This window comes from Macaca thibetana, chromosome 2 (genome assembly GCF_024542745.1).
Source record: "Macaca thibetana thibetana isolate TM-01 chromosome 2, ASM2454274v1, whole genome shotgun sequence".
Classification (NCBI taxonomy): Eukaryota; Metazoa; Chordata; class Mammalia; order Primates; family Cercopithecidae; genus Macaca; species Macaca thibetana.
Window position 1 is genome coordinate 118,508,769 of NC_065579.1, and position 26,586 is coordinate 118,535,354.

At 44.2% G+C, this 26,586-nt stretch overlaps 3 protein-coding genes across 6 annotated transcripts in view; all 3 read right to left on the minus strand.

Moving 5' to 3' along the window:
• Window positions 1–26,586, minus strand: part of THOC7 (THO complex subunit 7) — a 738,093-nt gene that overhangs the window by 301,243 nt on the left and 410,264 nt on the right. The window lies entirely within an intron of this gene.
• PSMD6 (proteasome 26S subunit, non-ATPase 6) overlaps window positions 1–26,586 on the minus strand; it is a 1,096,682-nt gene that overhangs the window by 123,583 nt on the left and 946,513 nt on the right. The window lies entirely within an intron of this gene.
• Window positions 1–26,586, minus strand: part of PRICKLE2 (prickle planar cell polarity protein 2) — a 353,218-nt gene that overhangs the window by 40,530 nt on the left and 286,102 nt on the right. For 3 of the 4 annotated variants that reach the window (XM_050781222.1, XM_050781224.1, XM_050781225.1), the window contains 4 exons: window positions 25,545–25,682; window positions 22,762–22,965; window positions 18,798–18,984; window positions 12,447–13,319 (listed from right to left, as the gene is read on the minus strand). In XM_050781222.1, the coding sequence (XP_050637179.1) occupies window positions 12,447–13,319; window positions 18,798–18,984; window positions 22,762–22,965; window positions 25,545–25,682 (1,402 nt within the window). Of the gene's footprint in view, window positions 1–12,446; window positions 13,320–18,797; window positions 18,985–22,761; window positions 22,966–24,811; window positions 25,499–25,544; window positions 25,683–26,586 lie in introns of those variants that run through there. The other variant, XM_050781226.1, reaches the window with a different exon arrangement.

Below are 26,586 nucleotides of genomic sequence, written 5' to 3' on the forward strand. Positions count from 1 at the left end.
TACTCTCAAATAATGAATTTTCCACATACCGGGCAGGCGGTGAAGTGCTCCACGCATGTCACCCCACACCACCCAGCAGCCCCACTGCAGCAGACATTACATTTACTCAGGAAGCTGAGGGATTGAGAGATTTAAGCCACTTGCCTGAGTCACACAGCTAGAGAGGTGGTACGATTTCAACCAGGTCAACTGGGCCCTTAGGCACTAAGCATGAATGTGTGTTGCAGCTAGGGTCAGAGCAAGAAGCAAAAAAACCTCTTTCAGCTGCAGGTGTGGCTTCCGAAGCACCTAGCTGAGGAGGTCCCTTCCTGTAACATCATACTTTCCTCAGATGTGGTGCAGAATGACTTCGATTGGGACTAATGATTTCCAGTGGAATTCCCTGTGTCTAAGCCAGGCTTTCTCAGTCTTGGCACTGCTGGCTTATGGAGCTGGCTAATTCTTTGTTGACTGAGTGTAGGGGGATGACGTTTTGTGCACTGTAGGAGGTTTAGTGGCACCCTGATCTCTACCTACTAGAAGCCTGCAGTGTCCTGCCCCCCAGTTATTACAACCAAAAACATCTCCAAACTTCGAAGTGTTCCCTGGGTGGGAAAAATCACCACCCCTAGTAACCACCCCCACCCATCTCTTTTGAGAATCATCCATCTAGATAGACTACTCTGTTTCCCCTGGAGTAGTGTTTGTGTATGTGTGTGTACTTTAGGCAAAGGGAATTTCCCCCCTCATCTTTTTACCTAGGATCCATTATTCAAGCATAAAGAAAGAAAAAGGGTGAGTTATTCTAGTCTGTTTCCTCTCCTCTCTCATTTCCAGCTATGAGCTCAATCTGCTCCCCAAAGTAAAGACTGAACTGGACTTTTCTGCCTTTTAAAATTGGCACATTTGATTTCAAAGGCAGCCATTGGGAAGTCTGCTGCTGCCAGGATGAGAAACCCTAGCAAGGTATGAGCTGCTCACTGCTAGGCAGTAGAGTCACTGCCAGGGATGCTGTCACCAAAAGCACAGTGTCAGAATCAGAAACAAATCCCTGCAGGTGTCCTTGGACTGATAACACCCTCGGGGCAGGGGGGCAGATTTGAGTGGGTTGGATAAATGACTTGAAGAAGCAAGAATACACAAGAATCCCTCAGACTTAGCACAGATGAGAGTCAAGGATTTATTCCAAGTAAAGGCCCAAAGAACAGAAATGCACAGAGGTACAGTCTCTACTCTGCTGGGCAAGAAGCAAAATGAATGAGTATTTTCCTCTATTCCTTGTGCATAGGAAAAATAAGAGAGAAAAGAGGAGACAGGGTCTGAATAATCTGCAAAGCAGAGCACTATAATCCTTGGGTAACAACGAGTTGAGAAAGGCAATTTTCTAGGAGAGAAAGAATGGGAGAAATATGCCTGCTTGAGCTAAATGGATGGGGGAATTCAGGATGACATTTTTAAGCCATTAAAAGTTTTTGCACCAAGGAAAACACTAGGTGTTTTCTTAGTGACTTTGAAGTGGAAGACCCAGACTTTATCTTCTAAATGGTGCCCTGACTGTTTGCTCAGCCTGATTTGTGATAGCTGCCTCTCAGAGATGTGTCATGGTCTGATTTTGATTTGGGGTGGGCAGGCTGAAGGAGATTCCTGGCAGAACAGGACCGGGAATGATCACAGATCACACACACACACAAACACACACATATACACACACACACACACACACACACACAGAGCTATCTGGGTGCTCAAGGTAATGCTGGTAGAAAACTGGGGAGAGTGAAACTTATTGGTGGAAACTATTCTAGGTTAAACAATCAAACACACAACAAACCAAGCTACGTTGAAATTTTATGCAACTTTGGGCTCATGACCTTTTGATTTTCACATTGATTCCAGAGTGGAAACAGGTCCTATTTCAAGATTAGAGTGTTTTGTTGTCCACCTTTTCTGATGCATTCAGTGATGATTCCAAAACCACCAAATGCTCTTGGCAAGTAATACCCTCTTTCCTACTTAATTCATACTATGCAATTAAGACACGTATCATCCATATGCTTCAGATAATGTGCTCTTAACTCACTAAGGTGCTATTTACTATACCAAGAGTGATTTGATGTCAGGGATATCTTCAGAAATTTTCAGAGGAGATATAATCTACTTTTTCTTTTGTCTCAGCAGGAGGCTAGACTCAGGGCTGAGAAGAGGCAGTGTAGGACAGATACAAGTTCTAACTACAGGAGAGCTCATGAGTATGGTACCTCACCCAGATATAAGATGAGGAGTCTGGGTTTCCTTAGCTTAGGGGTCCTCAAACTTAGTGAACCTATGAGTTTTCTGGGGACATGTGTTTGAAATGTTGATTGCTAAGTCTGAGCCCTGAGAGATTCTGTTTGTGGGTGTGGAATGTGGCCCAAGAATGTGCACGATTGACAAGCATCCTGGATGAACGTAGTGTAGGTGATCCCTGGAATACTCAGATTGATGGAGTGGATAGTTTACTGTTTACATGGAGAAATAAGACTCCCCAAAGCTAGCTTCAGGCTGCTTGTACTAGGAAGTGGGGTTTTAGTTATGTTAGTTTTCCGCTGCTCTGGGAGGCACTTTACTTACAGACAGAGGAGGGGACGTGATGGTCGGTGCAGAATCGCTCCTAAGTCTCATATGACCACTAGAACACTGTGGGAGGGAGATGCTAAAGAAGTTTTGCCAAGTGGCCAGGTAGGAAGGTCAAGGATCTAGCCGTGAGACAAGATATTTAGAAGGGTTATGTTTATAAAAAAAGAGGTCAAAACAGTATATTTTGTTGATGGCAGACAAAGGAAATCAGGATTTAAATACAGATCATTTAAAAAAAAACTGCCTATATGTCCAATTCTGGAGGTGTGGTAACACCCATTCAATTGAATATTAAGGCAGTCATTAAAAATGATGGTTCCAAAAGCCACAAAATAAGCTAAAGACAGAATGCAAACGAAGAAATGCAGGCCACAAACTATTCACTATGTTTACAACCAAGTTAGAGAAAAATAATGAACTAATACATAGGGAAGAAACTTGAAAATTCATGAAAATATGAACACTGGTCAAGTGGTGAGATTTGGGGGATATTTTCTCTATTTCTAGCTTTTTCCAGAATTTTTCTTTTCTGTGTTTTCCTTACTCTCCATATTTTAAAAAATAAATGGCTTGAGTTTTAAAGCCATTTCCAAGTGGATAGAGCTTTCTCATTTCCCTTTATGAGATTAATAAATTCAAAAGTTCCAAGAGAAATGTTCATACATTCTTAAAGAAATTCACTGTATAAAATCTTGCACCAGTCTGAGGAACCCATCACGACACACCATGCCCCAACCCCACCACTGCTGGCCTCCACCCTGGACCTATTTTCCAGTGTTGCCTTTTCAGTAATAAAGTGAATAAAATCAGCAACCTTTTCTGCCTGTCAGCAGCCATGGTTACTGACTTGGGTATAGATGACTGCTCAAGCCCGAGGAGGTTATAAATAAGCCTTTCAAACAGTTATCAAAAACCAGGACACTGGAAAAATTTCTCTGGGCCCAGAAAATGTCAGTGAGACTACAACATTGTAGCAGGGCTATATGGCCTGCTCTGGGCTGAGCTCTCTTCCAACTGCCCACTGATCCCCTGTTCTCCCACCTTGCTCTGACATTGTCCTCGGCTTCCCACATGCCAGAAAAGCAAAGCGAAAAAAGAAAGGAGTGACAGATTCTCCTGGGACTTTCACTCTGCTGGTTTTCTTCTGGCCCCTGGTCTGTGAGCTAGGGGTGATGTTCAGATGAAATGCCAACAACAGGGCACAGCTTCCTTGGGAATCCATGGGACCAGTCAGAAGGTGCTCCTTAGGATGTACTAAACATTGAGTGAGAAGGCTGGGCTCCATCCAATCTCTCCCTTCAAAATATCTCCTCATAGCCTGAAACCCCTATATTAAAATCACCACAGGCCACACCCCAAAGACCAGAGCTTTGTCTCCAGAAAACCATAGCTAACATACATAATGGGTGTTTGATGTTAAATTCAAATATGGTGGGGCTTTTAGAGGAAGGGATCAGATAAAAATGTCAGTCCTGGATGGATGGGATACCTATGGTGCAGGAACAGATGCCTGTGGTTTCACCTCCTTGCAGTGTAATCCCTCTTCCTTTGAAAACATGACCTTGATTTCCCTTTGAACATCTTCCTTCTCCATTGTCAGTCCTGAAGTTTTGATGGGTTTGACCTCATTGCCTCATTCCTGGGATGGGACAAGACTCAGGCCTGACCTGTCGGAGCTATCATTCTCCTGGCCACAGTGGTTTGTTTAAGAATTGTTGGATGCCCAAAGTCAGGCAAATGAGACTCAATTCTGGTACTCTTGGTGACACTACTAGGGAGATCAATTCTTTTTCCCCTTCACCTGATGCTGATGGACGTTGGCCTGCAGTGACTGACAGCCATCCTGGCTATCCCTGGGAAGAGGCTGCCTGAGAATGAAACCAGTATACAGGGAAAAAGAACTGAGAGACAGAAAGAAACCAAGTCCTGATGACATCATTTGGGCCCCTGGAACTAAAGATCTGTGAAGTTTGAAGTTACTTGATCAAAAAATGTTTGTTTACACCCATTGGAGTTAGAATTCTGACACTTCCAAACAAAAGAGTTCTGCAATACTAATGAACAAAGGCAATCTCTATGCATTTCCCAAGTGTATCCTAGGCTGGCCCTCCAGTCAATGGATAGGACTCCAGGTGAGCTCTAGGTTTTAAAATCTGTGATTCCAGACTGGACCACACATCTTCCCCAGTGACGGGAATGAACAAAAAGATCTGGGCCACACAATTCATGAGCACATCTGAGGTGTGGCCCATCAAGTAATGGGTGCCGGCCGGTTAGGAGGTTTTACTCAATTATTTAAATAAAGAAATTGGGTTAGAGTATGGTTAGCCAAGTTATGCAGAAGAATAGTAGACCTGTCCCTTCCTTAAATTAAATATAGAAACATTTTGCATTACAAGGATTGAAAAACATTTCAGACATTCTTGGTAAACTCAGTGGTTCCAGTTGTTGCTTTATATCCTCATGTTGTTGTTTTCTGGTTCTTTCTCAGTTTACCAGCAACGGTGAAAAATTACCTTGTTACCTTGTGGTATTGCACAACTAAGGTTCCCTTGCCAAGGTGTGTAGATGAGGTGTGTAAATGGCATGGCCTTGACAAAACAATGCAACACTGATCAAAGAAGGCAGGAAACCCTTTCAGATTCCTGCTCCGTGTCTTCAATTATTCAGGCCAATAACACATGTGCTTGTAGTTGATGCTGGCCTGAGTAAAAAATCACAGAGTAGGCAAACCTTTATCTATTGCTAATTTTTTCATATCTATTTTCTTCTGTCTCCCAGGACCCACTCCCCTTGGGACACTGTAAACCTCTGCCAATTTCCTCTCCTAAGTCACTGTCTATCCATCCTCTTATTTTGGACTTTGCCATTAACCTTCACCTCTAGCCTGGGCTACAAAGCCCCAGATTGCCTCCTAACAGGTCTCTCTGCATCAGCAGTTGCCCTTTTCCAATCAATTCCCCACACAGCAGCTGAAGCCATCTTTTCAAAATGCAAATTGGATCATGTCACCTCCCTCACTGCAGGGCCTGACATTTTAAGGGCTTTCCATTGCCCTTATTAGAAAGGCCTATACCCTTAATATAACCCTAAATGGTTCTGCACCATCTGGCCCTTGCTTTCCTTCCCAGTCTTATTACTCTATGTGCTCACCCAGCCATGGGACCTTCTGTCAACTCTTCATATATTCCTACCACAGGGCCTTGGCACATGCTGCTCCTGCTACCTGGAATGCCCCTTCCCTTATCCCTGAAGCACCACTTTTTCAGGATGTCTTTTGACTCAGCCACATCCCTCTTTGTAAGCCCTTGCAGCCTCACACTTACTTATATCATAAAATTGGATGGTTACTGTCTATCAACTTCACTAGACTGTGAGGTACAAGAGGGCAAGGCCCATGTCCAATTCAGCTCAGCACTACATTCCCAGCACCTTGCAAAGGTAGCACCTACAAATACTAATACAACCAGTATTCAATGAGCACTTACAGGGTGTTAGACACTGTTCTAAATTCTTAATGTGAACTCACTCATTTAATTCACATTACAACCCTGAAAAGTAGGGTCATTCCATTTCAAAGATGAGGATAGTGAGGTGCAGAATAGATCAATCAGTTGCCCAAGGTCACAGAGCTATTAAACTAGAAGTCCAGTTTCCAGCTCTGGCATACTGGTCTACAGCCCATACTCTCATACCATTCTGCTGTAACTCACAGGGTACGTACTCATATCATATTTGCTGAGTGAATCAAAAAACAAACAGAAATGTTCTTTCCCCTTCCCTCACTCCCACCCTTACGTGGAGGTACTTCCTATAGGACCCAGCTCTCTATGACCAACCACCCCTGACAGAATGTGGCTGATCCTCAAGGAATGGTCAAGTTCCCAGCCTTGTCATTCCACACCAGCATCCTTCACCAGGGACCAGCTCACAGTTTCCGGTTGTCCTGTGGTGTGGCCTGTGCCTAAGGCAGCCAGTTCCAATTCCAGCTCCAGTATACACCTGGTCCCATTGTGTGACTTGAGCCCTGACCTCTAATTTGCAACGAATGCCTTTGTCCCCCGCTCTGCCCTTGGTGTCTCTTGCCCAGGCACCAGCCCCTAGACCATCTCTGCTTGTCTGCCTTGTCTTTCCTACCTCTGACCTTGGCACATCATCTTGGACTGCCACCTCTGACTTCTGTCATTCACAGCTGTGCTCTCATGCTTCTCTTTAGCATTGTCAGAGTCAAACAGACAAATCAACAAGCCAGCTGCCACAGGAGAGAAGATGCCTATCCCTTCAGCTAAAGCCACTGTGTAAATCTTCTGACTGTGATTATGACCCTTCTTGTGAGGAATATCAGGCAAGTTAAGTGCATGGCTTTGCAGTAGATCACACCTGGGATCAAGTCCTGGCCATCAAGTCCTGGCCATCTGTGGTGACTATAAAAAGGTTACTTCTATGAACCTTAGTGTACCCATCTATAAAATAGGTATAATGATCAGATTTATCTTACAGCATTTAAAGAGGCATTCTACATGAAGCCATTAGCATGTCAGGTCATAGCCACTGGTCTATTATGATTATCATTGGTTACAATCAACATCAGCAGCAGCAGTACATTTACCATGGTCATTCACATCGGCTGTAGCATAGTGTTGAAGGGCACAAGCTCTGGAGCTAGAAGGCCCAAGTTTAAATCTTGCTCTTCTACTTCCAAGCAATGTGGCCTTGGGCTACTCAGCCTCTCAGTGTCTTATGTATACCATTTGTAAAATGGAGTAACAACTGTGTCTGCCTCATAGGGTTCTTGTGAGGATTGAGTGAGTTTAGTTTATGGAAAGTGCTTAGAAAAATTCCAGTCCATATAAACACTCAATGTTAGTTGTTCTTGATGTTGTTATTATTTCTACTTCAATGCTATGATTACACAGGCTGCAAGCTGCTTTAGAGGCATGTTTAGGGACTGGCAAAGTTAAAGCGCTTCTGCAAGGCTCCTGCATTGCGGTGGTATAAATGGTGGCTGTGCCTGCCTGACTCACTCTGTGTGAGCATAAGGGATGAATTGTGTTTTCCAAGGAGAAGGGACTGTACACTCCCAGTTCTAGACACACTGGGAGGGGCCAAAGCCCAGATCTGAGGCTGACAAGCCACTGGAGCTATCCGTTTTTTCAGATCTGTTCTGAGGAAAAATGCTGCCCACAGAAAGATCACACTTCATGCCAGATTAAACACTACAGACTTATTCAATAATATAAGTTACTGACCATGGAAGAAAAAAGAATCCATCATCTTGAAATCTAGCTTTATCTGAAAGATCAAAGTGCTTTCACTAAGCCTTTTATGGCACGTACCTGGTATTCAGACTGTGATTCTAGGATTTAAATATATGCAGATAGTTTAGAATGCTATTAAAAAAAAAACTACTGAATTTTCTAGCAAAATTCAAATGTTAACAGTGAGGGACAGCAGCAAAAACACCAACTTTCCAAGTCTATTCCTTGGTGTATGTGTGTGCAGTGTAGGATGTGAAAGGCTATTTAGGGTCTGCTCCAATGAGGAATGATGAAGCTGTGCTTAGAATATTAGCCACCATCTTTCTTCGACACTGTCGTATCTGACAGAACCACAGAACACACTTTCTTTAATTCCCTGTTTTTCATGGTTTTCTCAAGCTGGTTAGGAAAAAAATAAGCCTGCAGGAGTATTTTCCTTTATTTTTTTTTTTGACAAATTCTTGCTCTGTCAAAAGGCTGGAGTGCAGTGGTGTGATCCTGGCTCACTGAAACTTCCGCCTCCTGGGTTCAAGTGATTCTTGTGCCTCAGCCTCCCAAGAAGCTGGAACTACAACTACAAACATCCACCACCATGCCTGGCTAATTTTTGTATTTTTAGTAGAGACGGGGTTTTGCCATGTTGGCGAGGCTGGTCTTTAACTTCTGGCCTCAAGTGATCCGCCTGCCTTGGCCTCCCAAAGTGTTGAGATTACAGGTGTGAGCCACTACGCCTCGCCCATGCAGGAGTATTTTCAAATCTAAAATGCAAACCTGCACAGCTGGTGGATGGTGGGAGAAGTTAGTAGCCACAACAGGCTTAGGGGCCGAAACTATGAATCAGTGTGTTTGGGAGGAGAAAGAATTAATAAAAAGTAGCAGGTAACCATTATAGAAGGTCATATGTGTCAAAGACTATATTAATGATTTTAAATGCATTTATCATTTAACGCTCACCAAAGCTATACAAAGGAAATCGGAACACCTTTATCCATTCGTTCACAAAATTCCATGGATGAGGAAATTGAGTTTTGCAGAGTTTAAGTGACTTGTTCAAGGCCACACAACTCCTAAATGATGAAGGTTTGATCTCATCCCAGCAAGTGTGACTCCAGAACTGGTAATCCTAACCATTAATTAATTAGAAAGACAAAAAATCAGGGCTCCTGTAAGAACTTCAGAGACTAATGATGGTTTAATATCGTGCCCATCTTATCAGTTCACCCTGTCATCTGCACCTTCTAGCAGGGTCACCACTAGCCACAGGAGGCTACTGAAATTTAAATGAATTAAAATTAAATAAAATTTAAACTTCAGGCCATTGCTGTTGAGTACTTAAAATGTGTCTAGTGCAACTAATGGCCTGAAATTTTAATTTCATTTAATTTTAATTCATTTAAATTTCCACAGCCCCATATGGCTGCCATATTAGACAGTGTTGATCTCAGGAGTTTTTTTCCCTCAGTTTTATCAGATATGGTCAGGGTTGCTTCCTAAAAATCTGAGGCAAACGGGCATTAGTTGCTTTGCCCAAGGATCCTAGAAAATCACGAGAGTTAATCTCCCTTGATGTCTTCTTTAGGAATGGAAACCGCGTCCACTCCCTCCTTAGGAATGGAAACTGAGTGTCTTCCTCACTTGCTCTTTCCAACATTCTTCAACCTCTAGCCCTACTGATTTCCTCATGAGCCACAAGGTGAGGATGATACAGTCAGAGCAGACAAACCCAGGCACATCTCCCCTCAGACAATGGTGCACATCAGCCTCAGCAGAGATCTGCTTAACATGCAGATTCCTGGGCCCCACCTCTGTAGAGTTCTGATGCAAGGAGTTAGGGGGAGGCCCAGGAGCCTATGTTTGAATCAAGTACCCCCATGATTCTAAGGCAGGTGGTCTAGCTTTCAGAAACTCTGCTTCAGAGGCTGAAGTATATATTTATCTGCTGTCCTCTTAAATAATTATAGCACATAAATCTTTTGAGAATAACATAACCTGGGCTGGAAGCCAGGCAGTCATCACTCTGCGCTAATTGCTCACTTCTAAGACATGAGGCAAGGCGCTTAGTCACCAAGGCCTCATTTTTTTTTTTTTTTCCATCTGAAACATGGGGATGAGGATATCTACTCTTTGTTCTGGGACAAATAGGAACACAGATGTGGACATATTTGAGGAGGATAGAAAGTAAAACCCACTGCATGGACAAGCTACAATTCAGAACCTCGTTTTGTTTGTCCAGCAGAGTTGAAATAGATTTCATATTTTAAAAAGTCCACATTTTAACTTCTCAGGAAAAACTGGAAGATCTGACAGGATGGGGCTCATATTAGATTGGCAGCCTGGTGTGATTAAGAGCAAGGTTCTGGAATCATATGCACAGGTTCAAATCCCTGCTCTACCACTCTACAAGCTGAGTGACTTTGGATGAGTCCCTCAATCTCTCCATTTCTCAGTTTCTTCAACTCTGAAATGAGAATCATAACAATATTCCTCCCTCACAGTGTTATGACAATATAATTAAGCAAGCTAATATTTATAACGTGCTTAGAACAATGTTTGACACATTGCAAGAGCTATATAAGGGTTAGGTGGATACATAAATATCCCAGCACATGGCAACAAGCAGCTGGAGCTGAGCAGTGGTCGTCCCCTTCAAATGGGGTTAACATTATCACAGTCTCTATCCAGACACCATCGACTACGGAATCCTTGCTGTAAGGGGCAAACGTATGTCTCCCTCTTCTGGTACCTTGCCCACAAAGGGGCAGATATACTTAGAGCATCTTGGAGCACTACTCTTCTCAAGCTGTCAGTGGTGAAGGACCAGTTTCTTTTTATTTTCAATCCCTTGTGGACTGACATATGGCCCTGATGAGCATGTCTGAGACACAGCACAAAGCACAAAGAGCTCAGTATGTGAGTTCTATAACACCCTGATTGGTCTATACCCTCATCAATAAGACAAGCCTGCTGAATACGCACTTGGATGTCACCACAACATCGAACTGCTGTAAGAGTTTCTAAACACTTTTAGTATCAGTACTAATCTCGCTGCTGATGGGTGATAGTTCTCAGCGAGTGTTATCCTCAGATTCTGCTTTAAGTAGCACCATCACAGAGAAAATCTACAGTACTATTTTTTCCCACATTTAAAAATATTTTAAAAATAATATTTAAAATATTAAATAAATAATATTAAAAAATTTTTTTTTGGAGTCAGGTTGTCACTCTGCTGCCCAGGCTGGAGTGCAGAGGTGGGATCATTGCTTAGTGCAGCCTCAACTTCCTGGGCTCAAGTGATCCTCCTGCTTTAGTCTCCTAAGTAGCTGGGACTATGATCATGTGCCACCAAGTCCAGCTAATTTTTATATATATATAAAAAATATACTTGTGTATATTTTATTATATATATTAATTATATATTGCATATATGTAATATATGTATTGCATATATGTAATATATATGCAATAGGTTCAGAACCGTCTCAGAAGCTGTCATGGATGCTTTGGTGCCCCAAGCAGCACCAGGTTGGGGCAACTGGGCTCCAGGTGCTCTGCGTACTACCATCAGCTCACAGCTACACCTTCTCCACCTTCACATGGTATGAGGGGCAAACAAGTTCCCTTGGGCCTCTTTTATAAGGGCATTAATCCCATGTATGAGGTCTCCACTTTCACAACATAGTCGTCTCCCAAAAGGCCCCATCTCCTAATGCCATCACCTTGGGATTTAGGATCTTAACTTAGGAATTTTGGGGAAAACATTCAAACCCTAGCATTCTCTTTCTTTAATGCTGCCTTTGGCCAACAGGAGCTGCCTTGCCCCAAGCCCACATCCACAGTCTCATCCCCTTGTTACTCCTCAGCAGCCCAAAGCTGATGACCAACTGACATGATGGTACAAAACATCAGCCCCTTTGTCACAAGAAGCAATTGGCTCTATAGTGCAACTCATCTATCAGAGTCCCCTGTGGGATCAGGCAGAAGCCAGATGCCAGTGGAGACACTGTTTCTCACTTGGCTCCTCCCCGTGCCCTGTCCTCCTCCTCTCACCCTCCTTCTGCTGGGAGCACTCCCTCAATACATCACAGGCATCTGGACCTGTCTCAGGTTTTGTTTACAGGGAAGCCCATCAAAGACAGAAGCCATCCCAAACTTGGGTTTACCTTCCTCAGCAGCCGATTGGAAGAGGGCACATGGCAGAAACAACATTAAAATCCTGAGGACCAGGCCGGGCATGGTGGCTCATGCCTGTTATCCCAGCACTTTGGGAGGCCGAGGCGGGTGGATCATGAGGTCAGGAGATCGAGACCATCCTGGCTAACATGGTGAAACCCCAAGTCTACTAAAAATGCAAAAAATTAGCCAGGCATGGTGGCAGGAGCCTGTAGTCCCAGCTACTTGGGAGGCTGAGGAAGGAGAATGGCATGAATGCAGGAGGCGGAGCTTACAGTGAGCCAAGATTGCACCACTGCACTCCAGCCTGGGCAACAGAGTGAGATTCCATTTCAAAAAAAAAAAAAAAAAATTCTGAGGACCAGCATCCAGTCACCCAGAGATTAACCCTTGCTATCTGTTTTCGAGGTGAACAGAACCTACCTGTTGCATTAGACAGAGCCAGGGATTCCATGGAGCCACGAGGGGTCTGCTCTGTGGGCGTCATGTCCTCTGTGTATTTCAGGGAACTGATTGGATGACGGGTCCGACACTGCTGAGTGGACATGCCCCCTTCCTCCTCCTCTTCCTCCTCATATTTGGGGACTTGGATGCTGCCTCGGGTCTCACTGAAACTCTGACTAGACATATCACTGTAGCTCTCCTGAGATCTCAGCCTCCCTGGGTAATAGTCTTCTCGGCATTCTTTGATGAAGCTGCCAGCATGTCCTGTCATGGCCAGTGACGAGCTCCTTTTGGGGTTGCTGAAGTGCTTGCCCCACATTTCAGGCTGGGCCCCAGCCCCTTGCCCTCCTGGACTGTAGGAAGTTCTGATGTTGCACTGGCTGAGGAGCTGCAGAGGGCTCTGGGACTGGTTCTGCTCCATCTTGTTCCCATAATGGTAGGGCTCTTCCCGGCTCCTCCAGATGGGGTCCCGGTTGAGACTGGGCGTCTGGCTGGACAGGCTGAGCATGTCCATTTGCAGTGACAGGGGATCTACATCGGCTGACAGCCGGTTGGAACTCACTTGCAGCTGGCTGTGCTGGTTCAGCATGGGCTCCTCCGTCTTGCCCTTGTTCTTGCCAATTTTGGCACTGCGCCGGGACTCCTTGGCCCTGGCGTTCTGGAAGGCGGAATCGGAGGAGTCAGAACCATTGGGGTCTTCCCCAGCACTGCAGGCCCGTGAGCAGAATATCTGGCCCTGCTTCGGAAGGAATGGCCGCCCCAGGAGGGATTTCTTGCAGTGAGCACAGCAGAAACAGGTCTCGGTGGCATGCCAATGTTGACCATCATAGGTCATTTGACCTTGGTCAATACCTAAAATAATGAGAGACATTGGAGAGGCTGATGAGCTGCTCAGAGCCCTGCACTGGGACATGAAACACACTGCACCTTGGTTTGTCTCAGGATTCCAGGTGCGGAAGAATAAATTAATAAATCAACAATCAGACTCCTATGTAAATGGTATTCATGTCCTATTATGAGAACTCCTTGTTGTACCAGTAGGCACCTTAACTCATTTGCTCCAAGCACAAAGACTCGAGGTTAAAATGACTTGTCTATGGATCCTTCTGCCTGGGACACATTTCTCCCTGACAAATAGCGATAGTAATACTAACATATGATCATGCCCTGCTTTAACAGCTTTATATATGTAAACTCATTTAATCACTCAACTCCTTGAGCTAGCTTTCTAATATTATTTGCAGTTTTTACATGAGAAAATAGAGGCAGATGAGGCTAAGTAACTTGTGTAGGGTAACATAACTAGGAACCAGAGACAAGATCTGTATCCAGGAAGTTTTATTCTCAACCATGATATTGATACTATCTCCTTCACTCTAGGTAGGCATCTGCTCAAAAGCCAACTCCTCTGAGAAGTCTTCCTGTCCACACTAATAGTGATTTTCCATTGCTCTCCATACTTACCTGCTGGAGTTTTCTTGATAGCATTAATACCACTTTACATTGCAACAGTCTATATATACATCTGTTTATTATTTCTCTCCCCTGCTAAAAGTGAAGCTCTATGAGGACAGACTCATTAAGTTTCAACAGCATCTCCAGGACCTGGAACATGGCTGGTGTATGACAGGGCTTTTTGTGTATAGATAGATTGAGTGAATCCCATTACTAGCATATGCTATTCCGATGGGTAAGTCACAGCAGCAACTCAGTGGATGCTATGGTGAATGTTTTCTCCAAAACTCCTAAGTTGAAATCCTAAATCCTAAAGTGATGGCTTTAGGAGATGGGGCTTTTTGGGAGGTCACTAGCTCATGAGAGTGGAGACCTCATGAATGAGATTAGTGCCCTTATAAAAGAAGCCTAAGGGAGCTCGTTTGCCCCTTCCACCGTATGAGGACTCTGCCAGAAGGCATCATCCAGGAAACAGAAAACAGGTCCTCAGTAGACACTGCATTTGCTGGTGTCTTGAGTTTGAACTTCCCAGCCCTCAGGACTGTCAGCAATGCATTTCTGTTACTCAGGAGCCACCCAGTCTGTGCTCTTCTGTTAAAGCAGTCTCAACGGACTTAGTGGGAAATAAAAATGTGGATTTCAACTCTTGTTAAGGAAAAATCTGCTTTTGGTGAAGAAAAACCTAGACAAGGTATTGCCAAAGCTATTGCCCCTGTGGGAGCATGCGTACCCTTTGCTTAATTTCATCAGGAAAGGAAGAGGTACAGTTCCTCCCTGTGACAGGACTGTGTCAGGTTTATACAGCCTGGTCACACTGCTTACTAAGGGAGCCTCCCACAGCCCTGGGCGTTCTGCCTTCTCATCATCTCTGCCCTCTTCTGGCTATAGGACTTCATCTCCCTGTGGGACACCATTTCCTGCCATCTTCAGGCCGTGAGCTTTGGGTGGGGCAAAAGCTGACCTGGGGCCCAACATAGGCCAGCAAAAAAAAATCTGCTCTCCTGGCACCCAGGGACTGATTCAGGGGTGGGCAAGGGACCTGCACTAAGCCAACACCTATCATTGCTTTTTCTAAGGCAGGACTTTTGCTAAGGCAGTCACACAGCAGGCGTTTTTTATAGCAGTTGTTAAACTGGCAGAATGGAAGCTGATCACTGCTGGGGCCCCTTCCTGTGAGGACAGCCTGCTGGGAACACAGCCTCAAGCTATGACTGTAGGGTGGACCAGGACCCTTGCAGTCTCCTGATACATAATGATACACGGCTTCCCAGAAACAAGGACTAACGTGACCTTCGTCTTCACTGGCTGAGAGTTCCTGAGCCTGGACTTTCAAGGAAGAACTTCTGGAGACTTGTCTAAAGCGGTGGCGAACATGAAATCAGGGAGAAGAAGAGAATCGCAAGAACAAAAGGCCACCGGCCCAAGCAGCCTGTCTTTCTCCTCCGCTGTCTATCCCCTCACTTTTGTGTCTATGGAGCCCAGGGAGAGAGGCATGAGGGCAATTCTTCTCTTATTAGCTCTTTCCCAAACTACAGGGTTCTCTTTTCATTTTGGAACCTGGCCTTAGAGACTAAGAGGGGATTTTTTTTTTTTTTTTTTTTTACAGGGATAGGAGCAGCCACAAGGGTCACCCCAAGTGGGAGAGAGGGAACTGTGTGAATCAAGTGAATCAACTCCATCTCTCTCTTTTTTTGAGACAGATCAACTCCATCTCTTATAGCGCCAGTGCTCCCCGGTAGCATGAGAAAGAACCAGCTGGGGCAGGGCTAGAAACAGACAACCCCAAGCTCTGTGGACACTTCCTCCCCAGGCCCTTGGGAGAAAGCCAAGGCAGACATCACAGGGACATAGGACTCTGTAGTAGTTAAGCATAAGGCTCCAGGACCCTGACAAACACAGGTTCAAATCCCAGCTCCATCCCATTGCAGCTGGTTGTAAAGATGCTGAAGGCCATCTGCTGGGGTTCAAATCTTGAGTCTACTGCATTCCAGCTGTGCGACCCTAGGCAAATGGCTTCATCTCTCTGTTTTTGTCTCCCCTTCAGTACAATGGGGATAATCCTAGTACTTGGTAACTGAGTGAATACGCATGGAGTGCTGAGAACTGGGCCTACTGACCAATCTTCTTTTATTTGCATTAGGACTGAAAGCCTGTCTCTCTTTGCTGAGGGTCACTGCCCAGATGCAGTCCAAGAAAGAACGATGAGGCTGCTCTGTCTCTCCTCCCCTCTCCCACCCTCCTTTTTCTCCTCCTTCTCACTCCCTTTCTCAAATGCCTAGAGTGCAGAGAGCTCATGATGGCATCCCTGGGTCCTCTGGTGAGCTCTAATCAGCACAGCATCCAGAGCAGCTGCGGTGATCCCCACTCCCTGTTAGAGGTACACAGGAAGTCCAGTCCCTCTGGCCCATCTGCCACCAGCTGCTTCTCCACGCTTTGGCAAGGAGACATGCTCAGATGCAGCAGCAAGGGCCTAGTTCCTGGGGCTGGGGGCCTCATGGAAGGATGGGCTTGGGTTGGGAGAGTGGAGGGGAGGTATATCATAAAGCGGCCTGGCAGGCAGCAGTACGTGGTCCCCGATAAACATCGATGTCAGATGGTCCTCTGAACTGCTCCTGAACTCTAAGCATCTGGAAAAGGGCTCTGCTGTTCAGCATCTAAGCGTTCCTTTTTTATTCCTTCTCTAAGCCCTTTAAGCACTTCTTGGAGGGTGTGTGTGTCTACTGCTGCCACAGCCTCGGTCTGTTTATAGGACTGTTTACTCTGCTGTGCACAGGCAAAAGTACCGTTGCCCTAGCAACGGCTGCCTGACACAGGGCCTGCTCTGAGTGGCTGTATAAATACGGAATATTTGTACGGTATGGTCAGAGGTAAAGCACCCAGTGACTGAGGTATGCGTGCTGTAGAGAGTGTGCTCTTTCGCTGTCACAGGAAAATTATGTTTGATAGAAAAGTGGATTTAAAACAAACATTAGGGACAGCATTTTAACTATAGCGGCAGTAATACTGCAGGCCACCATGGTCCCCTTTTCTGACAAAACACTGACACCTTTTTATGGATTTAATAGGAAAGGAGGAGGGAACTGCAGTAAATGTGCTGGGCAGCCAAAGGGAGACAGTAAGAGAAGAAAACCGAGGGGCCATCGGAGGTGTACATGCTGCAGCAACAGAGAGATTTTTCTCTCTGCCAAGTACGGAGCAAAAATTCTAAGCGGCGGTTTCTGGAGAGGCTCTTAGCCTCCAAGGACAGAAACAGAAAAAAACAGAAATATGGATGGGAAGGGGTACTGTTGTCATGGACTGGTATTCTGCACACATGGCCCCTCACACCTGAGCAAGTGTGCACTTGCAGACTTGAATTCTCGGTTGGGCAATACTGGGTCAAGACATTGCACCATTTTCCATGATACTGTCCCACCTGTCCCCTTCTTCACACGTCTTGCCACTTGTCACAATTGATCTTTGCATTTCCTAACTCTTAGCAAAAAGCAGGTTTATCTGTTTGACCACTTTGATCTTGTGAGACATGAAAGCTCCTGGGTACTGAGTCCAGGCAACAGGCTGTGAGAGGGGTGAGGATTTTAGGGGTTAGGGGATGGGGAATTTGCCATCACCCAAGCCCCCAGAAGGAAATGCTGCTGACAAAGGTCTTCACAGCAGAGCTTAAGCCTGGGCCTGAGTATATGGGACAAGAATGCCTAATGACAAAGCACTGTTGAGCATACGGTAGATGTCTTGTCCACAAAGCCAGGGTTTTTATCAGTACACAGAACTCTCCAAATACTAGCTAATTTTCTATTTGAATACATCACTTCTTATGAGCCAGGAAGACAAAGCCACTTTTTGTGGTCCTAATAAAACCTTTTAAGTGGGGCGAAATGGGCTCCAAAATGGATTATCTCTATATCTCCTCACTCTAGGTAAGAAACTGGCAGCTTCTAAACAGACTTCTTGGGATTGCACAAGCCACTGGACGATCTGGCTGTGATCTCACAGACATTCAGCCACTGCCAGTGTTTTATTTCTCCCCAATGTTGGCTCCTTCCCAAGGTGCCAGAAAAGGCAACTTGAATGAATAAGCCACAATGCAGTACGATCTGGAATAGCCTCGAAGGGTTGAACAAATTGGTTATTTGCAGAGGGAAAATGATTTTCACCATCTCAAATCTGCCACTGGTTGGGGGAGTTAATAGTTTATGGACTATATGAGGTTCATTTGCTTTGCATTTGGCTGGAATAGCTTTTATTTATTTATTTTTTTAAGACATACTTGCCAGAAGCCACTGGATTTCCCTGACTATCCCTTCCTACCAAGAGGACCACTTTGGTTCCTCCCTCTGCAAATCCCCATCTTGTCCCAAGGAGGCTATGGAAGATATCTGTTTAGATTTTCCTTCTGAACTTCCCCCACTGCCCTGACCCTCAGTTATAGGACTGTATGGCACATAGTCCCAACTTGGAGGTGGGCCCTTGACCAAAGCAAGGCTGATAAGATTCTTATTTGGAAGAACTGACCTGCAAGCTGGCAGAGACATAGTTCTTCTCCTTTTGAGAATGCAAATACTAAGTCTAGTATCACTAGTGAGTCATCTCGACCATTAGGTGAAGATAGCTTGTCTCAAATGATGTTAACAGAAGGCAAATTAAGCTGAGATACAGAGAAAAAAATCTGTTTTGTCTGAACCCTTGATCCACCCCTACCTGAAGCCAGTATACTCTTTGGCCTTTCTAGTGTTGTGAATCAAGAAATTCCCTTTTTCAGTTAAGTTACCATGAGTTGGGTTTCTATCACTTGCAATCAAAGATATTTTAACTACACCCAAAACAAAGGTGACCTCATCACAGAAGGACAAAGCCAACTGCCAAGTATTGCCTCACCTATATGTTGGGCACAGGTGTCACAATATTCTGCATACAAGGACTCGAAGCAGTGGCAACAGTAGGGTCTTCCCTCCTTCATGATGTAGCGCTGGCCGCCCAGCACTGTCTCACACTCGAAGCAGCAAAAGTGTTTCATGTGCCAGTGTCGCCCCTCGGCTTCTGTGCATTCATCTGCAAAGATGATCTGGAGATGGGGAAGCCAAATGGTCAGTATGTGAGACCCATCCAGAAGGACACACTTTAAAGGAAGAAAGCTATGGGGACCCTGAACTAGAAGGGTAAGAAAGCAGCTCCCACTCACAAATAATTAAATAAAAATCCATATGTATATGTTTATTCTGTATGTATATCAGTTCCTATATATGGATTTACCTAAAGCATAATTAAACATGATTTCTGGCCTAGCCGGTAATTAACTTGACCACATTTAATAAGAGAAGGAATGTTCCACCCTGGAGAATATAAGGCAGGATCAAAAACTGACAGCTCACAGGCACATTGGACATACATATCTGCTTCATTGGTCTGGACACATTATTTTTTTAAATAGAAAATATCATATTAACACTTGGAATCCTGGTTTCTCTTTTGAAAACACAACATTTGCAATGCTCAGTGCACATTCCTACATGGCAATAATAAACAAGAGCTAAAAAGAGAGGCTGCTGCTTTCTAATGAGTGGCAAGTTCTCCAGTTTGTCATATTCTTCACCCTTCCCTATTGCCTTAAATAAGTCACCTTCATTTACAACACCTGCCAGGCCCTCACAAGCATTTGCATTTTCCCCCAATATAGAGTTTTTAACATTTCAAAGCACAGATTTCAAAGTTTACTATAAAGCTACAGTAATGAGGCCAGCATGGCACTGGCATAAGGCTGGGCATATAGATGAACAGGTATCCAGATTTAAACTCATACATATATGGTCAATTAATTGTTGAAAAGGGGGCCAAGACCATTCCATGGGGAAAAGAATAGTCTTCTCAACAAATGGAGCTGGGACAACAGGAGAGCCTCATGTAAAATAATGAATTCAAACCCCTACCTCACATCATACATAAAAATTAACTCAAGGCTGGGTGTGGTGACTCACGCCTGGTAATCCCAGCATTTTGGGAGGCTGAGGCAGGTGGATCACGAGGTCAGGAGATCGAGACCATCCTGGCTAACATGGTGAAACCCTGTCTCTATTAAAAATACAAAAAAATAGCCGGGTGTGGTGGCAGGTGCCTGTAGTCCCAGCTACTTGGGAGGCTGACGCAGGAGAATGGCGTGAACCCAGGAGGTGGAGCTTGCAGTGAGCCGAGATCGCACCACAGAACTCCAGACTGGGTGACAGAGTAAAACTCCATCTCAAAGAAAAACAGAAAAATTAACTCAAAAGGGATTAAAGAGCTAGGGGCAGAAAAACAATAAAATGCTTAGAAGAAAACACAGGTGTAAATTTTTATGACCCTGAAAGGCAATGGTTTCTTAGATATGATGCTGAAAGCATAAACAACAAAAAATAAAGTAGACTTCATCAAAATTAAAAACTTTATGCTTCAAAGGACATCATTGAGTAAGTGAAAATACAGCTATAGAATGGGAGAAAATATTTGCCAATCATCTGATAAGGGACTAGTATACAGAATATATACAAATCACTCTTACAACTCAATAATAAAGAGAAAAATAGGCCGGGTACAGTGGCTCACACCTGTAATCCCAGTGCTTTGAGAGGCTGAGGTGGGTGGATTACATGAGGCCAGAAGTTTGAGACCAGCCTCGCCAACATGGTGAAATGCCATCTCTACTAAAAATACAAAAATTAGTTAGGCATGGTGGTGCATGCCTTTAATCCCAGCTACTCAGGAGGTTCAGTCAAGAGAATCGCTTGAACCTGGGAGGTGGAGGCTGCAATGAGCCAAGATCATGTCACTGCACTCCAGCCTCGGTGACAGAGTGAGACTCTGTCTTTAAAAAAAAAAAAAAGAGAGAGAGAAAAATAACCCAATTGAAAAGGTTGTCAAAAAAATTTAAATTAATTTTTCAGACATCTCTCTGAAAAAGAAGATACACAAATACCTAATAAACACATGAAAAGATGCTCAACATTATTAGCTGTTGGGGAAATGTGAATTGAATCAAAACCTCAATGTGATACTACTTCATACCCATTATGATAGCTATAATGAAAAAAAAAAACAGATAATAACAAGTATTAGTGGGAAAGTGGACAAACTGGAATCCTCATTTATTGATAGCAGGAATGTAAAATGTTATATTTGTTTTGGAAGACAATTTGGCATTCTCTCAAAAGATTAAACTTAGAATTATCATATGACCCAGCAATTCCATTCCTGGATATACACTCAAGAGAACTAAAAATATATGTACACAAAAAACTTGTACATAAATGCTCATAGTAGCATTGTTTAGAGTAGCCAGAAAGTGGAAACAACTTAAATGTCCATCAATTGATACATGGCTAGACAAAATGTGATATATTCATACAATTGAATATTATTCAGCCATGAAAAGGAATGAAGTACTTACATATACTACAATATGGATTAACATTGGAAACATGCTAAATGAAAGAAACCAGACTTGAAAGGTCACATATAATTTCACTTACATGAAATGTCCAGAACATGTAAATCCACAGAGACAGAGATAGATTAATAGTTGCCAGGGGCTAGGGAAAGGGGAAATGAGGAGTGACTGCTAATGGACACAGAGTTTCTCTTTGGTTGACGAAAATGGTCTGGAATCAGCAGTGATGGCTGCACAGCTTTGTGAATACACTAAAATCTACAGAATTATTTACTTTAAAAGGGTCCTTAATGCTATGCAAACTATATCTCAATAAACAAATTTCAAAGTGTGTGCTTCAATCATATTCTAATTGTCATTAGACAACACAAAGTTGTATTCTGAGCACCAATTTTCAGATGTGGAAACTGAGGCATGAAGGTAAAAAGGTGTCCTAGAACCACAGAGTTGGACCTGAATTTAGTTTTTCAGCTATCTTTCTAGAAGGTCTCTCTAGAACATCACCATTAGTGTTAGAATCCAAATTAGTTAAGTCTGATCAGCTTCCTCCTAGAAAGTGAGTCCCCTGTAGGTAGTTTCTAAGAAAGAAATGCCCATGTAACACTAGGTTCTCTGGCTGAAAAAGGGGAGTGTTACTCACCTCCCACACTGCTATTTACAGGGAAAGATAGATGAAAAAAAATCCTTTGCACAGGAGGAATCCTCTGTCTAGGACTTTTATCCAAATTATTCCCATAAAAGTGGTCAGATTTAGAACATTCTTATTTCTGCTCCCAACTTATAAAGCTAAACCAGGTTTTCCATTCTGTCAGCTTACACGGTAGTGTGTGCTTCTAGTAGGGGAAGAAGGCAAGGCAGAGGTCTTGCGTTCTATCCTGCTTTCTTAAATAGGGTACTTCTTAGAGCATGGAGCAGAGATATCCAAATGAAGTATCCACCTGCCTCCTGAATTTTCATTCAGAACTTTTATAAACTGTAGAAAAATCAAATAATGCTACCCATTTTCTTCTCTTTTCTAATCATTTTGCAGCACTGGATCTTGGAAAATGGAACTCCATTACTGATTATTCCATGAGATTAGGGTTAATATCTAAAGATGCACAATGCAATTTTGTTTTGTTGTTTTGTTTTTAGAGTTCTGAATTTACTTAGGGCCAGTTATATGTCACTTGGGGATCTTCACGAATATACAAACTGCCTTCCCAACAGGAGGCCATGAGACCTCCACACTCAGTAAAGCAGGCCACAACCCCAGACATTCCAGTAACCGGGGATGGGTGGGGCTTCTCTCCCAAAAGGGTTAATGCAAAAGAATGAAGTTGCCTATGGCTTTCTTCAGTGCAGAAAGCCAGAAGACCATGTGTTGGCTATGGTGCAATGAAGGGGTGATGGGCAGGTAAACCTGCTGGAGTTTGCTCTAACCTCATCGCAGGCTGCACAGCGCGGCTTCAGGCACTCAGCATGGTGCCTGCCACAGTATATCTTCCCATCTTGGTAAAAGTAGATCAGATCCACCAGGAGTTCATTGCAGACAGTGCATACGAAGCATGGCGGGTGCCAACAAACGCCATGGCCAGCGCGTGACGCAAACACAGCGATGTCTCCACCATTGATCTGGCCTCCACACTGCGAGGCAAACAGAAACGTCAGTAGTCACACCAGCCCCCATCTCCCAGTGCTGTGCATAAACGATAAAGGACAACCACCATTAGCTGGCTACTGAGTGCTTATGTTCAAAGCAGTCACCACTATGCTTCCTGCTTTACATAGACAGCAGGGCAGGTTTTTCTTGTCCTCCCTGAACTCTCCTTTCCTAAGGCTTACAAATAATGTAGAGATAAAGTCACTGGGAGAATGAGGAATCACAAAGATGAGAAAGAAAGAAAAGCTCTTTTAGCACAATAATGTACAGGGGTTCTGCAGGCAGGAGGCAAACTGGCACAGAGGAAAGCCTCATTATCTTTCAGATACTTTAAACTCCATGCAGAGACACAGCCAGGTTTAACACCAGGAGGAGTGGCTGGGGGGGGGGGCGGGTGTGGCAGGACGGGCTTGGAGGAGGTGGGCCTATACTTTTAGATGGGAGGGAGGGTGGGTACTTAATAGCACGCTCACCCTTAACTATCTTCTCTGTGTGCCTTTCAGACATGCATTTAGCTTGCTTCCTCTAACATCTTTCTACATAGTCTTGATTGACATGGCACCACTTCTAAGGTCAAACTATGGAAAGGATTTCTTCCTATCCCTTCCCTACCTGCTCACTCATTTTCTCAAGTTGCCTCTTGATCCTGAAAGAAACAAGGCAGAATCACTGGCCACCTATGCTTATAGTTGGGGTTGGGACAAAAAGAATATGATTTGAAGGTCTCTGAGGGAAGAATAAAGTATGGAAAGTGGATCTAGGGAGGTGCTCTTGCTGACCATGGCATGGGCCATGAGGTTCACAGGTTGAGTCTAATACTAGAGTCCTACAAGAGTGGCTGAGCTAAGGGGACAATGTCTAAAGAGCAGAGAAGCTACCTTCAAATCTTTCCCATGCTATGGGTTGAAATGCATCTTAGAAAATGAAGTGAAGACCTCAAAAATAGTCTCTGGGAGCTCATCCATGTGTGACTGGACAAAAGAAAGGCATCATGTTATCCTTACCTTCTGTGACAATGTTAGCAGAGTTAAAGCATGCAGACATAATCCTATATAACCCTCACATGAGTCATCATTCATTCTTTCTATAGATGACAAAACCAAGGAAAAGTAACATGGTCAAGGTCATCTGGAAGAAACATGAGTCAAACTTACGAAAGCTCTTTCTGCCTCCACACTCTTGGCACTATTCTACACGATTCTTGGCACCTGCCCACAAAATGCCCAACCTTCCTTCTCCCTTAGGCAAACTCAGCTTGCCTGGTTCCAGGAGACTGATCTTAGAGTAGCAAGGATTCTCCAGCTTTCCTGGATTGAACACAGTGAATCTCAGATCACAACCACTGACCACCTGTACCTTAAGGGTGGGTCCCAGATATACTTTACAAGAATAAAGAACCCATTGCCAAAGCTCTGGTCAATTAGCTCTCCCTTCCCATATAACTGAACCTTCTCACTCTATCCCTCTGAAATCTCAAACACGGGCCTCAAATGACATCTGCTTCCCTTGGGCAGCATCCTACCTCCTCTTCATTGATCCAGTTAACATATCTTCAGCTCTCAAGGGGTCTATGCAGAGCTTAAGGAGTTAGATAGGAATGTTAAAAAAGCTGTAGGACTTAGAGAAGTACCAAGAATGACAATCAGCACTGGAAAGCCTGTGGCAGCTGAGAGGTGGGGCAAGGTGTATTCCCACCCTGCAGTCTCTAAAACTCTTCTTCACCACACCCTGAGCGCTCAACAGGAGCAGAGGAGACAAGGAAATCCAGAATCTTGAACTCAGTGAGGTCCCAGGGAGAATGCCTCTTCACTCCCCTGAACCCACTCTCACCTGTTCACAAATAGCTCCTGTCAACATGACTGGGAAGGGCTTCATGCACTTCAATAAGGAACTCTCAAATCTCAGGAGAAGATCATTTACCTCCTCTTTAAATGGCTCTGGTTCTGGGATGATCCTGCGAGGGAGGCTGACCCATGGCCCGAGCCAACTCCATTTCCTAAAGGTCTCTTTTTAAAATATAAATCCATCATGTCATTGCTCTGCTCAGTCCTTCCAATGGCTCACCCAGAACTCTGACTTTATCTGAATTCTTTCCCTTCACTCCCTCTGCCCCAGCCCACTGGCCAACTCACTGTTCCTTGAACATAACAGACACCCTCCCGTCTCAGGGCCTCTGAGCCGGTCATTCCTTCTGCCTTAGCATTCCCTCTGCCCTAAAATCTGCACGACTCACTCCCTCTTGCACATCTGTGCACATCTTTGTTCAGATCTTCTAAGTGGGGTCTTCCCCACCAACCTTAAAACCGCAGCCTCCCCACCTGTCCAGCACATCCAAGTCTCCTTCCTTGCTGTATTTTTTTCTATTTTGTTGATTACATTTATTGTCTGACTTCCTCCCCTAGAATCCAACTCCTTAGAAGGGCAAGATGAAACTTTCCTGTCTTTTGCTCAGTACTGTTATCTCAGGCACATAGTAGGCACTCAATAAAACAATTGTTGGCTGAATGAATGGGTGAAAAGATGCCAGAACAATGCCTCTTCACTCCGCTGAATCCATGCTTACCTGTTCACAAATAGCTCCTGTCATGGTGACTGGGAAAGGCCTGACATTCCCACGGCCCAAGTTTTCACGTTTCCTCTGGCTGCTGAAAAGCTTCAGCTCCCTCTTCTCTTCCTCATCCAGGGAGTTACAGTATCGAACCTGAACAGACAGACAGTAGCATGGAAGAAGTCGCCCTTGCTCCTTAAGATTCCCGAAGCCCATGACTCTGAGTTTTCTCGTTAAACACACTCTCATTTGGTTTTATAGCCCTCGCCTGAACTTTAACCACAACAGCCTTGGAGAGATTTAAGGTGAGTCTCTGCTAAGATTGCTGACAGCCGGAAGAGTTTACCAAAGGCTCTGAATTCTGGATCCCCAGCCTTGGGCAGGCTAAAGGTTCTGTGACTGCTCCTTATCGTGGCTGCCTCACTCTGCTCACCATATTAAGATCAAATCATCTGGGGTGGCTCAGCTGCCAGGAAAGAGCTGAGAAGTTCTCCTTCTTTCAAACTGCAGGAAACTGATACTTTCATCTCCATGTGCCCATGCAAGTGATCCTTGACATCAAGAATGACTCTAAGTCGGTGAGCCAGAGCAGGTATCCATGTGCTCACAGCTTCTGTTCTCCCATCTCATTTTGGAAAAATAGGGAACAAAGGTGTGAGTCTGAGGAGTTGGTCCAGGCATCTGTGGTGCTGCACAAAAGTCTTCGCATGTTTAGCTCTGTAGAGCGGGGAACAAGCTGCCTGCTAGGCTCCAGTTGAGTCGACTTGCAAGAGACATTTTCCTTCTTGTTAAATATAGAAACTCCCAGAATTAAGGGAGGAACATTAAATATAATTTGAATTCAGTATCTCCCCTTATTTATGCACACCTTGGGAATTGTGCTATGCTATATTCTTGTGCTGTTATTTACTGAATGCTGTTTTTAATACTGACTCAATTTTTTTGGAAACTTGGATGCATTTATTTCAAAAGAAAGTATATTATGACTATAAATGGAAAACCAATATCACCTGTAAAAACAAAACAAAACAAAAAACAAACAAACAACAGAAGAAAC